The sequence below is a fragment of the Epinephelus fuscoguttatus genome, linkage group LG24, assembly GCF_011397635.1.
Source record: "Epinephelus fuscoguttatus linkage group LG24, E.fuscoguttatus.final_Chr_v1".
Taxonomy (NCBI): Eukaryota; Metazoa; Chordata; class Actinopteri; order Perciformes; family Serranidae; genus Epinephelus; species Epinephelus fuscoguttatus.
The window spans coordinates 1,063,264-1,076,818 of record NC_064775.1 but is presented as its reverse complement, the minus strand read 5'-3'; the positions used below and the strand labels follow the sequence as shown (position 1 = coordinate 1,076,818).

General features: G+C 41.6%; 1 protein-coding gene across 1 annotated transcript; it reads right to left on the bottom strand.

Annotated features, from left to right (window-relative positions):
• Nucleotides 1–2,081: 2,081 nt before the first annotated feature.
• On the bottom strand, nucleotides 2,082–13,325 carry sh3yl1 (SH3 and SYLF domain containing 1). The gene is made up of 9 exons (XM_049570095.1): nucleotides 13,166–13,325; nucleotides 8,040–8,150; nucleotides 7,811–7,924; nucleotides 6,889–6,953; nucleotides 6,265–6,377; nucleotides 5,146–5,274; nucleotides 4,912–5,056; nucleotides 4,432–4,777; nucleotides 2,082–3,552 (listed from the first exon to the last, which is right to left on the bottom strand). Coding segments are annotated over exons 1-9 (1,233 nt in total). The 5' UTR covers nucleotides 13,167–13,325; the 3' UTR covers nucleotides 2,082–3,343.
• Between the last annotated feature and the right edge of the window lie 230 nt (nucleotides 13,326–13,555).

The following is a 13,555-nucleotide window of genomic DNA, read 5'->3' as shown; positions in this document are numbered from 1 at the left end:
CTAACAGCTAGTTTATCTTACCATAAAGACTTGGAACAGAGGCTAACAGCTAGTTTATCTTAGCATAAAGACTTGAAACAGAGGCTAACAGCTAGCTTATCTTAGCAAACAGACTTGGAACAGAGGCTAACAGCTAGTTTATCTTAGCATAAAGACTTGAAACAGAGGCTAACAGCTAACTTATCTTTGCATAAAGCCTTGAAACAGAGGCTAACAGCTACTTTATCCTGGCATGAAGACTTGGAAAACATGCTAACACCAAGCTTATCTTAGCTTTAAGACTTGAAACAGAGGCTAACAGCTAGCTTATCTTAGCTAAGAATTGAAACAGAGGCTAACAGCTAGTTTATGTTAGCATAAAGACTTCAAACAGAGGCTAACATCTAGCTTATCTCAGCTATAAGACTTGAAATACTATAAGACTCATCGGTATCATCAGCAGAGTTCTCATCGCAGGAAGGGGTCTCAATTTCATATGAGATTTGTGCCTCTGACCCCCTCCACCTCCATCTGCCCTCCATATTGTTATTATTATTATTCATTACTATTACTGTTGTCATTATTGTTATTATTATTATTGTTATTATTATCGCAAAAACGTAAATTGGCATTTCTATTTATTTATTTTATTATTTTTTTTGTTTGATTGTTTATTCATTTCTATTATTGTTATTGTTCTTTCCTTTTGCCTGTCTGTTAACTGTAGTGTTTATTATATTATTATTATTATTATTATATCACTGTTATTATTATCAAGCTTTATAACTATCATTGTCATAACTATCATAATTATCTTTGTAACAATGCAGCTGTTAATACTGTTAGTTGTACTCTCAAGTGATACACACGTGCACATACACACATACACACACGCACATAAAACCACAAATATCATTGTTTGTTGTTCTCACTTTGTCTGTCTGTCCATGTCACTGTATTGTCCTATTGCTCTTTAACGAGAGAATGATGACAAAAAAAATGTCTGGTGCTACATGCAACCACAAAAAAAAGAAAGAAAAAAAAGCAGAGTACTCATCTGTATCATCAGCAGAGTACTCATCGGTATCATCATGCATTTGTAAAAGTCTATGTATTTTCTATGTAAACAATATTTAATAAATATGTCTTTTTAAAAGTTTTTTATGTATTTATTTATATAAACAATATTTAATAATTAAATAAATAAATGTAAAAAGATGCTTTTTTGAAATTATGTTGTTAAATCTTTTTTCATGAAAACAATATCAAATGAATAAATAATTAAATAAATAAATGTGTAAAGACTCCTTTTTAAGTCTGTTATATGTTTTAGTGTCAATAACATTTAATGAATAGATAAGATGCATTTTTAAAAGTTATTTGTATTTTTATAGCAACAATATTAAAAGAATAAAAAAAACGTATAAATAATTCAAGAAATCAATGAATAAAGATGCCTTTTTACAGTTTATTTTTTGTATTTTTTAATGTAAACAATATGTAATGAATAAATAAATCTATCAATAATCAAATAAATCAATGTATAAAGACGCTTTTTAAAACATCATTTTTTTGTATTTTGTATGTAAACAATATTTAACAATTAAATAAATGTATAAATAATTAAATAACAAATGTATATAGAAGCCAAGTATCTTTTTTGTATCTTTCATGTAAACAATATTTAATAAATGAATAAAGGAGACTTTCTAAAAGTCTGTTTTTGGCACCAGGTCTGATTCCTACAGTTGTGGCGCCCTCTGCAGGACTCAAGAGGAACTGCAGCCTTACAGTGTTTGTAGATTTCTTATGAACGTGTTACAGAAATGTTTTGTGTATTTGTCACAGAGAAGTAAAAAGTTTTCAGATATTTGTGAATCTCATTTCTATGTTTGTGGATTTTTCATTATTTATACTGAGTTTTTTATTTATTTTCATTTGTTTTACATTTTAATATTTGCAGTTTCATCGGATTTTAAAAACCTTTTTACTTGTATCTGTGGAAGTTGTTTTATATTTACAGATCACACATTAACACACAAATGATATCGACACAGATCTGCCTCCGCATGTTTTGACAAAATGGACAAAACTGAAGCAGATTCTTTACAAATGACATTTATTTGTTTTTCTTAAACAATCTGACATTTAAAATCACCAGCTGATTATTATAATCAAACTTCCTGACATCATCATCATCACCTTCACCTTCATCACATATATAAAGTATAAAACATCCCGTTCAGCAGCTGTAACAGATGAAGCTTTAAACACTGTCAAGAAAAGTAACATTGATCCATCTCAGTTCAATGTCAAAAAAAGATCACCCTTATCCTGTTTGAAAAAATATTTTTAAAAAGCATTTTAGTGAAAATAAAAGAAAAAGTGTTTTGTAAAACTCTTATGTTTGTCTGTTTTATATTGAAGGGAAAGGACAGGAAGTGGGTGTTTGAGAAGTCAAAGATTCACCAGTGAAGTAAACACAAACACAGACAGAACAAAGTGCCCAAGTTTCCAACGCTCCCAAGTCCCCTGAATGCAACACTGAATAGTTTTAACACATCAGAAAATATTAAACATTTATTTTAACAAATTTAAAACTCTGATAACAGTTTTTTTTAATCCAAATGAAGTTTTAAATTTGAATCAATTTGTTGTGAAAGTAGAGCTTGTGATTTTAATGTGGAAAAGACTTTTTTTTATGTCAAAATAATGGAATCATTATTTTTTTAAATTCAAAACTAAATTGTTTTTTAATTCTCATTTTTCATTTCCTCATTTCTCCCAAACTAACGCAGATTCATGAAAACACGTCTGTAATTTCATAAATGAATCGACAATGTTTCCTGAAAGGAGAAACGTACTTTGGTAAAAAATTTAATTCAATAATCGGCACAATTTGAATTAATTCATTTTAACGCGAACTTTTAGTCAGAAAACAGCAGGCAATATTTTAACATTTCTAACAGTGTGTAAATAATTCAACATGTACGTAAGAACATTGGTGCCAAAATTATATATATTTTTTTTTTTTTTGGCAGAATTTTCCATTAAATTTAAAACAACTTATTTTTCATAAATTACAGCTAACTGTTATTTTACATATTAAATGATCTGTTTATTATTTTATTAGTTTATTATTTTGTCTTTAAATCAGCAAGAAATGTCCCAGAGCGCCACGTCATGATATCATACGATGATGTCACATATTTTACTTCATTCACGACTTGCGGATCAATTTTAATGAATCGATTCTGAAGCCAAACCCTGAAGTTTTAGTGGACTTGACCCCTCCTGCTTCCCGTACAAACCGTCACTCAGCTGCAGTTCCAGCGTCAGACCACGGGGGGGGGGGGGGGGGGGTTCAGTATGTGACAAAGTTGGCAGGGAAGATCCCGACGCGCCCGTCGATCAGTTGCCCCTCCCACCAGTCGTACTGGGAGTCGGTCTTGTTGAGGACGGTGATGCGGTCGCCAGGGGTGAAGCTCAGGTCACCAGGCTGCTGCCCCGTGAACGGGTGGATTGCTGTGACGACCAGCTGCCCGCCTGCCCCGCCCACCGGCAGTGCTCCACCTGGAAGAAAAAAAAGGAGCATTCACACACAATGCAGTCTGCAGGGGAGGAGGAGAAGGAGGAGAAGGAGAAACAACCATCCATTCATTCAGACTAGAGATCAACAGATTCACAAACTGTGACCACCAGAGGGAGCCACACACACACACACACACACACAACATCTGTCAGATAGGAGGAGGTAAGGAAGGACAGGAGGAGGTAAGGAAGAACAGGAGGAGATAAGGAAGGACAGGAGGAGGTAAAGAAGGACAGAAGGAAGTAAGGAAGAACAGGAGGAGATAAGGAAGAACAGGAGGAGATAAGGAAGGACAGGAGGAGGTAAGGAAGGACAGGAGGAGGTAAGGAAGAACAGGAGGAGGTAAGGAAGGACAGAAGGAGGTAAGGAAGGACAGGAGGAGATAAGGAAGAACAGGAGGAGGTAAGGAAGGACAGGAGGAGGTAAGGAAGAACAGGAGGAGGTAAGGAAGGACAGGAGGAGATAAGGAAGAACTGGAGGAGGTAAGGAAGGACAGGAGGAGGTAAGGAAGGACAGGAGGAGATAAGGAAGGACAGGAGGAGGTAAGGAAGGACAGGAGGAGATAAGGAAGGACAGGAGGAGGTAAGCAAAGGAAGAAGCGTAGAAGGAAAGAAGGGAGCAAACAAGGGAGGAAAGTAGATGAAGGAAAGGAGGTGGCGCAGCAAAAGGTAAGAGAACAATAAAGGACACAAGGAAACAAATAAGGGGTAGGAAAGGGAAGGAGGTGGTTAAGAGGGAAAGCCAGTGGCAAAGAAGGAGGGAAGATGGTGGTAAAAGACAGGAAATAAGGAAAGAAAGTGGTGGACAGCCGAGAAAGAAGTAGGAAGGACATGAGGAGGTAGGAACGTTTACCAGCATACCTGATGTCTCAGACTTATAGATGGAGACACTCGGGTACAGCTTGTTCTTGTCAGTGCTGGTTGGAGGTGGTTGGTAGCCGGCTGATGGTTGTTGGTAGCCGGCTGATGGTTGCTGGTAGCCGGCTGATGGTTGCTGGTAGCCGGCTGATGGTTGTTGGTAGCCGGCTGATGGTTGCTGGTAGCCGGCTGATGGTTGTTGGTAGCCGGCTGATGGTTGCTGGTAGCCGGCTGATGGTTGCTGGTAGCCGGCTGATGGTTGTTGGTAGCTGGCTGATGGTGACGGCACGTAGGTGTTTGACGGTCTCTGCTGAGGTGGAGGTGGTGGTCTGGATGGCGGAAGAGATGACTGGGGAGGGTGCGAAAAAACATTTAAATGTTAGTCATGAATAAATGCTGAGAAGTTCTTCTTTAAATTGCTCTCTATAATCGTTGCAGCAACCAGAGATTGCCGCAGTCTTTCGTTGACGAAGTGTTGTTTACCTTCTGACGCATGTTCTTGCTGGTCCAGTCGGCGCAGTAGGCCTCGGTGTAGACATCTAGGATGTGGTAGAGGTCATAGCATTCTGACGGCGGCTCTACGTCGCCGTTCAAAATGGCTGACGCCCGGATTTCTCGGGAGTAGAACCTGCAACCACAAATACAGCTCAAACAAAAGGACATTGTAAGACGGCTGGTGTTCAGTGCTCAGGCAGGTAGACTGGTTGCTGTACGTACTTGCGGTTGGTGTCTTTGCGTTCGATCAGGCCTGATCCCTCCAGAGAAATACCAGCAAACAAACCTTTGGATCTACAGTAGGTAAAGACTGCCGCTGGGCTGCGTATCGCCACGTCAGCCTCCACGTTCCTGAACGAGAAAGATAAAGGAGGATGTTATCTCTGAGGTACAAGTGGAACAACCAAAGCCTGCTAACTTTAGCTACCATGTGTCGATCTACAAGGTCAACCGTTCCAAGAGGTCTGGTGAATAGCTGTCAGGCTAACGTTACAAAAGTTAGCTAACTTAAGCTACTATGTTTTACCTACTATGTCAACCTTTCCAAGAGGTCTAGTTAAACATTGTCAAGTTAGTTACTGGCTAACGTTAGTTAATTCTAGCAACTATTTTCTACCTACTAGGTCAACTGTTATCAAAAGTCTGGTAAAACACTGTCAGGCTAATGTTATTAGCCAATGTTAGGTAACTTTAGCAACTATTTTCTACCTACTAGGTCAACTGTTATCAAAAGTCTAGTTAAACATTGTCAAGTTAGTTACTGGCTAACGTTAGTTAATTCTAGCAACTATTTTCTACCTACTAGGTCAACTGTTATCAAAAGTCTGGTAAAACACTGTCAGGCTAATGTTATTAGCCAATGTTAGGTAACTTTAGCAACTATTTTCTACCTACTAGGTCAACTGTTATCAAAAGTCTGGTAAAACACTGTCAGGCTAATGTTACAAGCTAACGTTAGCTAATTCAGCTACTATTTTCCACTTAGTAGGTCAACTGTTGCTAGAGGTCTGGTAAAATGCTGTTGGGCTAATGTCACTAGCTAACGATAGCTGATGTTAGGTTGAATCCAGAGGAAGTTAATCCACTTCATTTCCTTTCTGTCTGCAGCACACTCTGTGAACAGCATTTACCTTTGAGCCAAATACCTGGCCACGCCCACACACACACAAACACACACCTGTGGAACTCCCTGAAACAACACCGGTTTCTAAAATTAACCTGACACAGGTGAGTCACAGCCTGTAAAACGACGCCGGTCATTAAACATGTCATGAATCTCCAGATGTTAAAAAAACCATCAGAGGTCATTAAGAGCCAGACGGAGTGACATCAGACACTCACCTGCCGACGGGTCCCATAGCGACAGTGCAGTTCCCGCCCAGCGTCAGGTTCCCGCCCTTTGTGAAGGCCTCGACCGCCCTGCGCTGGTTCAGGATGATCACCAGGTCAGACACCTGGACAGACACAGAGACGACAGCGGGGCGTCACTAGCTCTTCAACAGTTATATAAATGTGGTGCTGCGTTCAAGGACAATCTGACACCTGAGGTTTGACAGCCATAAGAAAACCCTCCATCTTAACTCCTGATCTGTCCCTGACTGTGAACGCACCACGGTTGATGACAAGCCGCTGATTTGTGAACATGAGGAATTATTTACGTGATATATTTTTTATTTTGCTATAAAAGCCAACGTTAGTTTGACGAATCAGAATCCATCTTATGTTAAATTAAAGGAACGAGTATAAACTTAAAATAAAAAATAAAGAAATTAAAGTTAATATTAGAATGAAAAAAGATAATAATAATAATAATAATAAAAACGAATATTACCAACAGAAAAATTAGAAGGTTAATATCAAAGTAAACATAATAAAGGCCAAAACAAAATATACAGATAATATATAAATAAAAATATTCAAGGTAATTTTGTAAAATAAATGTAGGATGTACGGGTGATGACTCACCTCCACGCCGATCTCGAAGCCTCCTCCCAGACCGGCGATGCCGATGGCAGATGGTGCTGACCAGCCTGAACACACACACACACACACACACACACACACACACACACACTGAATCACACTGATAAAATCTGGACGACACAAACCACTTCCTGCTCTTGTTGTTGTCTGCGCCAGCGTTTTCAGATTTGATCCAACATGTCCTTTAATCCCCAAACCCACAAACCCGAGGGGGCGCCCTGCGGAGGAGGCGAGCCAGCCCCGTGTGATCCGGGGTGAGGAATGTTGGCAGGGCGACAAACGCCGCCATCCTCCACCACTGCCACACGAGTCCATGAACATCAGTAATCAGACACATCAGATGACTGCACGCCTCGGGAGATCTGAGGGAGTTTCTCCTCATCGCCATGGCAATGCAACCTCCCCCCAAAACATCAAAGGTCACTGTGAACCCGAGAGGACACAAAGGAAACAGGAAGGAAGAACATTTACCAGCTGTGGAAACAAGCCCGAGTCTGACATCTGACCTCCTCAAAGACCAACAGAACCTCTTCATAGACAACTAGAGCATCCTCAAAGACCAACAGAACCTCTTCATAGACAACTAGAGCATCCTCAAAGACCAACAGAACCTCTTCATAGACAACTAGAGCATCCTAGAGTGTCCTCAAAATCCAACAGAACCTCCTCACAGACAACTACAGCATCCTCAAAGACCAACAGAACCTCTTCATAGACAACTAGAGCATCCTCAAAGACCAACAGAACCTCATTATAGATGGACAGACTGTAAACGATCTCGAAGCGCTGTTGTAATAAGAAGAGTTATCTGCAGAGGAACCCACAGAAAAGGAGGAGGAGAGACTAGAACATTACAGTTTGAAGACAGACAGACAGACAGACAGACAGATATTTGAGGTCTTACGTCGGTCGGCCAGCCTGGCAATGACAATGCCGCTGCCTCCTCTGGCTGTGATCATGAAGCCGGCCTTGATGACGGAGATGATGGCCAGACCTTCGGCCTTTGCGATCACATGAGCTGCAACAAACCATAAAAACACACAACCACAACTACGTCAGTAAACACACACACAGGAAATACATCTTCAGTACATCAGAGACGGCGTAACAAGGGCTGGGACGGTTCTCCGTACCGGGGATGAGTTTGTCGGGCCCGTTCCTGTTGGAGATTTCAGTGAACTCTCTGAGGATCTTGGCAGCTTTCTTGGCCTCCGACTTGAGATTGGACGGGATGGGGTTACTCACTGCAAAACACACAAATGATACGCTTCATTAAAAACATCAACAGCTCATTCAGAGTGGAACTGACCTTCCTCTGTCCCTGCAGAACCTAAACTTCAGTGGCACAAAGAGAAGAGTCACTGAACTCGTCAATGAGCTCCTTGTTGACTGAGATTCATCTTATCTTATCTCCATCTGTGCCCAAAGATCAGCAAACGTTTTCGGAGGGCTCCGACTGTGTGGCTTTTTGTGTGACTGGACAGTGAACGTTCTCCTGACTGATCATCCATTAAATATCAGAGACCAGAGAAAAATGTCCACAGTCATGTCTTCAAATGTCTCGCTTTGTCCAAACAACAGTCAAGAACACAAAAACATTTGGTTTACATTTTGGTCACTGAGGATGTTTGAGTCGTCTCCCAGGAGGTTGAAGTCAGGGGGGTTTCAGTGGGTCTTTGAGGAGGTTCTAGTTGTCTAATAGGACACGCTAGTGGTCTGTAATGAGGTTCCAGTTGTCTGTAAGGGGTCTCCTTCTATTGAGTTTTGAAGGGGTTCTAGTCATCTCTGAGGAGTTTCTATTGGTCTTAAAGGGATTCTCGTCATCCTTAAGGAGGTTCTATTGGTCTTTAAGTGTGTTCTAGTCATCGTTAAGGAGGTTCTATTGGTCTTTAAGTGTGTTCTAGTCATCGTTAAGGAAGTTCTATTGGTCTTAAAGGGGTTCCAGTCATCATTCAAAGAGGTTCTTTCAGTCTTTAGTATGTTCTAGTTGTGTATGAGGAGTTTTACGTGGTCTTAAAGGGGTTCTAGTCATCATTAAGGAGGTTCTATCAGTCTTTAAGTAGGCTCTAGCTGTCTCTCAGGGGTTTCTGTTGGTCTTTGAGGAGGTTCTACTTGTCCAGTAGGACCTTCTAGTTTTCCACAAGGGGGTTCTATTTGTTTATGAAAACATTGTATTGGTCTTTGCTAGAGTCCTAGTTGCTGTTGAGAACAGTCTTTTACGGTGTAGTCTTAAAGGGGTTCTAGTCATCATTCAGGAGGTACTTTTGGTCTTTAAGTGTGTTGTAGTCATCATAAGGGAGTTTCTATTGGTCTGTATGTTCTAGTTGTCCATCAGGGGGTTTGTGTGGCCTTTTACCGTCTATTCGTCTATGAGGGGTTTCTGTTGGTCTTTGAGGAGGTTCTGGTTGTCTACAAGGACGTTCTAGTTGTCCATGACGGGGATCTCCTTGTCTTTGAACAGACTGTATTGGTCTTTGAGGAGGTTCCGGTGGTCTAAGTATGTTCTAGTTGTCAACAAGCAGGTTCTATCCACCCATGAGGAGTTCATAGTGGTCCTTGAAGACATTCTATTGGTTTTGAGTCAAACATTAACTTTGATCTTTTCTAAAGTGCTGTTTAATCCTCCAACACTCAGCTCACCCTCAGCTCCATCGTTGTTGTTGCCTAAATTAAATATATTCATGTTCCACATTTGCTGATGAGTTTATCTGGGCTGAATCGTCCGGACTGTTCCTGTGTTCTCTGTTCTGTAGCTGTCTGACAGACAGATTGAAGCGGAGCTTTGTTGGCGTGTTGGATGTTGTCATGTGTCAGGAATGTGCTGCAGCAGCAGGAGGCGTGTTGGCAGACTGGTCCCTGCAGCGTGACTCTGCTATCTCACTCTGACAGCTCAAACAGGAAGCCAGAACACTGCTTTTAAACCCCAACTTCCTCTACAGACGTTCTCCTGTCACTCCCATGTGTTTGTTTGTTGCTAGCAGCTCTGTGAGGCTAACATGCTAACAACCACAATGCTAACACACTGTTTTTAAAGAGGTACATTCTAGTTGTCTACAAGGAGGTGTGAGTGACCTTTTACGGACTAGTAGTAGGTTCTGGTAATCTAGTCGTTGACGTGGGTTCTATTTGCCTACAAGAAGTTTCTGTTGGTCACTGAGAAGTTTCTATTGGTCACTGAGGGGGTTCTTGCACATTAAGTACGTTTCAGATGTCTAAAAGTACTTTATTATTGTCTACAAAGGGGGTTCTTAAAGTCTATGAGAGGCTACTATTGATTTTTGAGGAGGTTCTATTGACCTTTTATGGTCTATACATCTACGAGGGGTGTGTGAGGATCTTTGAGGAGGTTCCAATGGTCTAATACAACATTCTGGTGGTCTGCAAGGAGGTTCTAATCATTATTAAAGAGGTTCTGGTGTTCTTTAAGTATTTTCTAGACATCGTTGTGGAGGTTTGGGTGTTTTTTACGATCTATTCTTCTACAAAATGTTCCGTCTTTGATTGGTTCTAGATGTTGTTGAGAAGGTTCTAGTTGTTGCTGAAGAACCTCCTCAGCAACGACTAGAACCTTCTCATCTAGTGGTCTTTAAGCATGTTGCAGCTGTCTACTTATAGCCTTTTATAGCTTATTCTTCCATAAGGTGCTTCTGTTGGTCTTTGATTGGTTCTTGTCGTTATTATGGAGGTTCTAGTCATTGCTGAGGAGGTTCTAGTCATTAATAAGGAGGTTGTGGTCGTTGTTGAGGAGGTTCTAGTCGAATGGAACCTCCTCAACAACGACCACAACCTCTTTATCATCGTCTTTAAGTATGTTCTAGACATCTTTGCGGAGGTTTGAGTGTTTTTTTACAATCTATTCCTCTACAAGGTGTTTCTGTTTGTCTTTGATTGGTTCTTGTCTGTGTTAATGAGGTTCTAGTGGTCTCTAAGTATGTTCTAGTTGTGTATGAGGGGATCTAAGTGGCCTTTTCAGGTTTTAAGGTGTTTCTTTTGGTCTTGTAGGGGGTTCTAGTCATTATTGCAGAGGTTCTAGTCATTGTTGAAGAGGTTCTAATGGTCTTTAAGTATGTTCTAGTTGTCTATGAGGGGGGGCTAAGTGACCTTTTAGGGTCTATTCTTGTATAAGGTGTTTCTGTTGGTCTCTGATTGGTTCTAGTCGTCTAAGAAGAGTTTGTAGTGTTCTCTGAAGCGGTTCTATCAAACATCCTCCTATCTATACATAAAGAGTGTTCTGGGTTCTAGGCAGTACGTGTTCCTGTCCTGAGCCGTCATTAAACAGCCTGTTCTGTTGTGACGCAGCTGAAATGGTTCATTAAGTCTAATGATTAATTAAAACCAGTTTAATTTCATTCAATTCAATGACAAAAGAAAAGCTGAGTCACTCGGCCCCTCCCACTCTGAGTGATGCCATCTGTCACCATGACGACACCTCACCACTTCTCCCTCTGAGAAACCACCAATCACAGGTCTTACGCCCAAACTCACTCAGAGAGGAGCTGATTAACCGCTCAGCAGGAGCGTCTCTAACGTTCTACCTCCTCAGTGGAACCTCCCACAGCATCGCACCACCACAGCCCTCTGACTAAGGACCAGAGACTCTCAGAGGAGTGGAACCTCACATGTCAGTGGCAAAGATGACTAGAACTGACAAGACGACAACCGCCACAGAACCGCATCAATTCACCCAGCAATAGAACCCCCTAAACCAGACCTCTGCATACATAACTAGAGCCTAAAGACCCACTAGAGCCTCCCTTAAGACCACTAGAACCACTTCATAAGTGACTGGAGACTACAAGCCCACTACTTTTTTTAGATCACAAGACCTTCAAACATGACTGGAACCTAAAAGCCCACTAGAACTACCTTTAAGCTCACGAGAACCTCTTCATAAATGACTAGAGACTAAAAGCCTAGTACAACCTCCTTTAAGACCCCTAGAATTTTGTGCATAACTAGAACCTAAAACCCCACTAGAACTACATTTAAGACCAAAAGAACCTATTTTAAGATCACTAAAACCACTTCATAAATGACAAGAGACTAAAGGCTCACTAGAACCTCCTTTAAGATCACTTGAATGTCTTCTTCCACAACTAGAACCTAAAACCCCACTAGAACTACCTTTAAGACCACTAGAACCTCTTCATAGATGACTAGAGACCAAAAGCCCAGTAGAACCTCCTTTAAGAGTTTCATTTGAGATCACTAAAACCTTTTCAAAAATGACTACTAGAACCTCCGTTAAGACCACTAGAACCTTCTCTAAGACCACTAAAGCCTCTTCATAAATGACTAGCAACGTGAAGCCCTCTAGAATCTCCTTTATGATGACTAGAACCTCTTTTAGACTCACTACAACCCTTTGATAAATTACCAGAGACTACAAGCCCACCAGAACCTCACTGAAGCCCACTAGAACCTTTAAGACCACTAGAACCTCTTCATAATGACCAGAGCCTAAAAGCCCACTTCAACCTTCTTTGAGACCACAAGAACACACTTTTAGACCTCTTCATACATGATATGAGCCTAAGAGCCTACTAGAGCCTCACTGAAAACCACCAGAACCTCTTCATAAATGACTAAAATGTAAACACCCCCTAGAACCTCCTCATAAACAACCAGAACCTAAAAGCAGCTAAAACTAAACCCAAACTTCACAGGACCCTTTACAGCCACAAGAACCTCCTTTCTAAACGGTTTGGACCCCCTAGAACTTCTCCAAAGAATGTCATCATAGACCTCTAGAAACTAGAACACAACCAGAACCCCCTCATAGACCCACACCTGTGGAACCATCACATCACCAACAGCAGCAGAGTTTTAACTGATGGAACCTGTAGATCCTGTGGAACCAGAACACTGTGAGGACACGACCCAGAGACAGAGACAGAGACAGGTAGAGACAGAGACAGAGACAGGTAGAGACAGAGACAGGTAGAGACTGGTAGAGACAGAGACAGAGACAGAGACAGGTAGAGACAGAGACAGGTAGAGACTGGTAGAGACAGAGACAGGTAGAGACAGAGACAGGTAGAGACTGGTAGAGGTAGAGACTGGTAGAGACAGAGACAGGTAGAGACAGAGACAGGTAGAGACTGGTAGAGACAGAGACAGGTAGAGACAGAGACAGAGACAGGTAGAGACTGGTAGAGACAGAGACAGGTAGAGACAGAGACAGGTAGAGACAGAGACAGAGACAGAGACAGGTAGAGACAGAGACAGGTAGAGACTGGAGAAACTTTAACAAACTTACTTTTGTCTCTGTCTGGTCGTACACCTGGACAGGTGAGCCGCGCGAGCCTCTTTTCTCTCCACACTGCACTTCCGCCTCACCTGACTCTGCTCACAGCCCCGCGCGCTCCCGGAAACCACACACACGTCACGTGAAACTTAAACAGACAGACAAATGGAGCCCACCTGGACAGCCGGAAGCAGGTGGGAGGAGTGATTATGGTGTAGCGTTGTCAGGGAGACGGCGCCGCGCGGTCAGCCCTAACAGAGAGGTATGGGCACAGCTGAGCGCGCTCCCGTGCGAGTCCCTGAGATGTGTGTTTTGTGTCCCCTGAGTTCAGTCTGTCAGGCAACAAGTGTGACGTGTCATCACATTAATGACTCATAACAAACTCATTAATAGGTGAGCAGG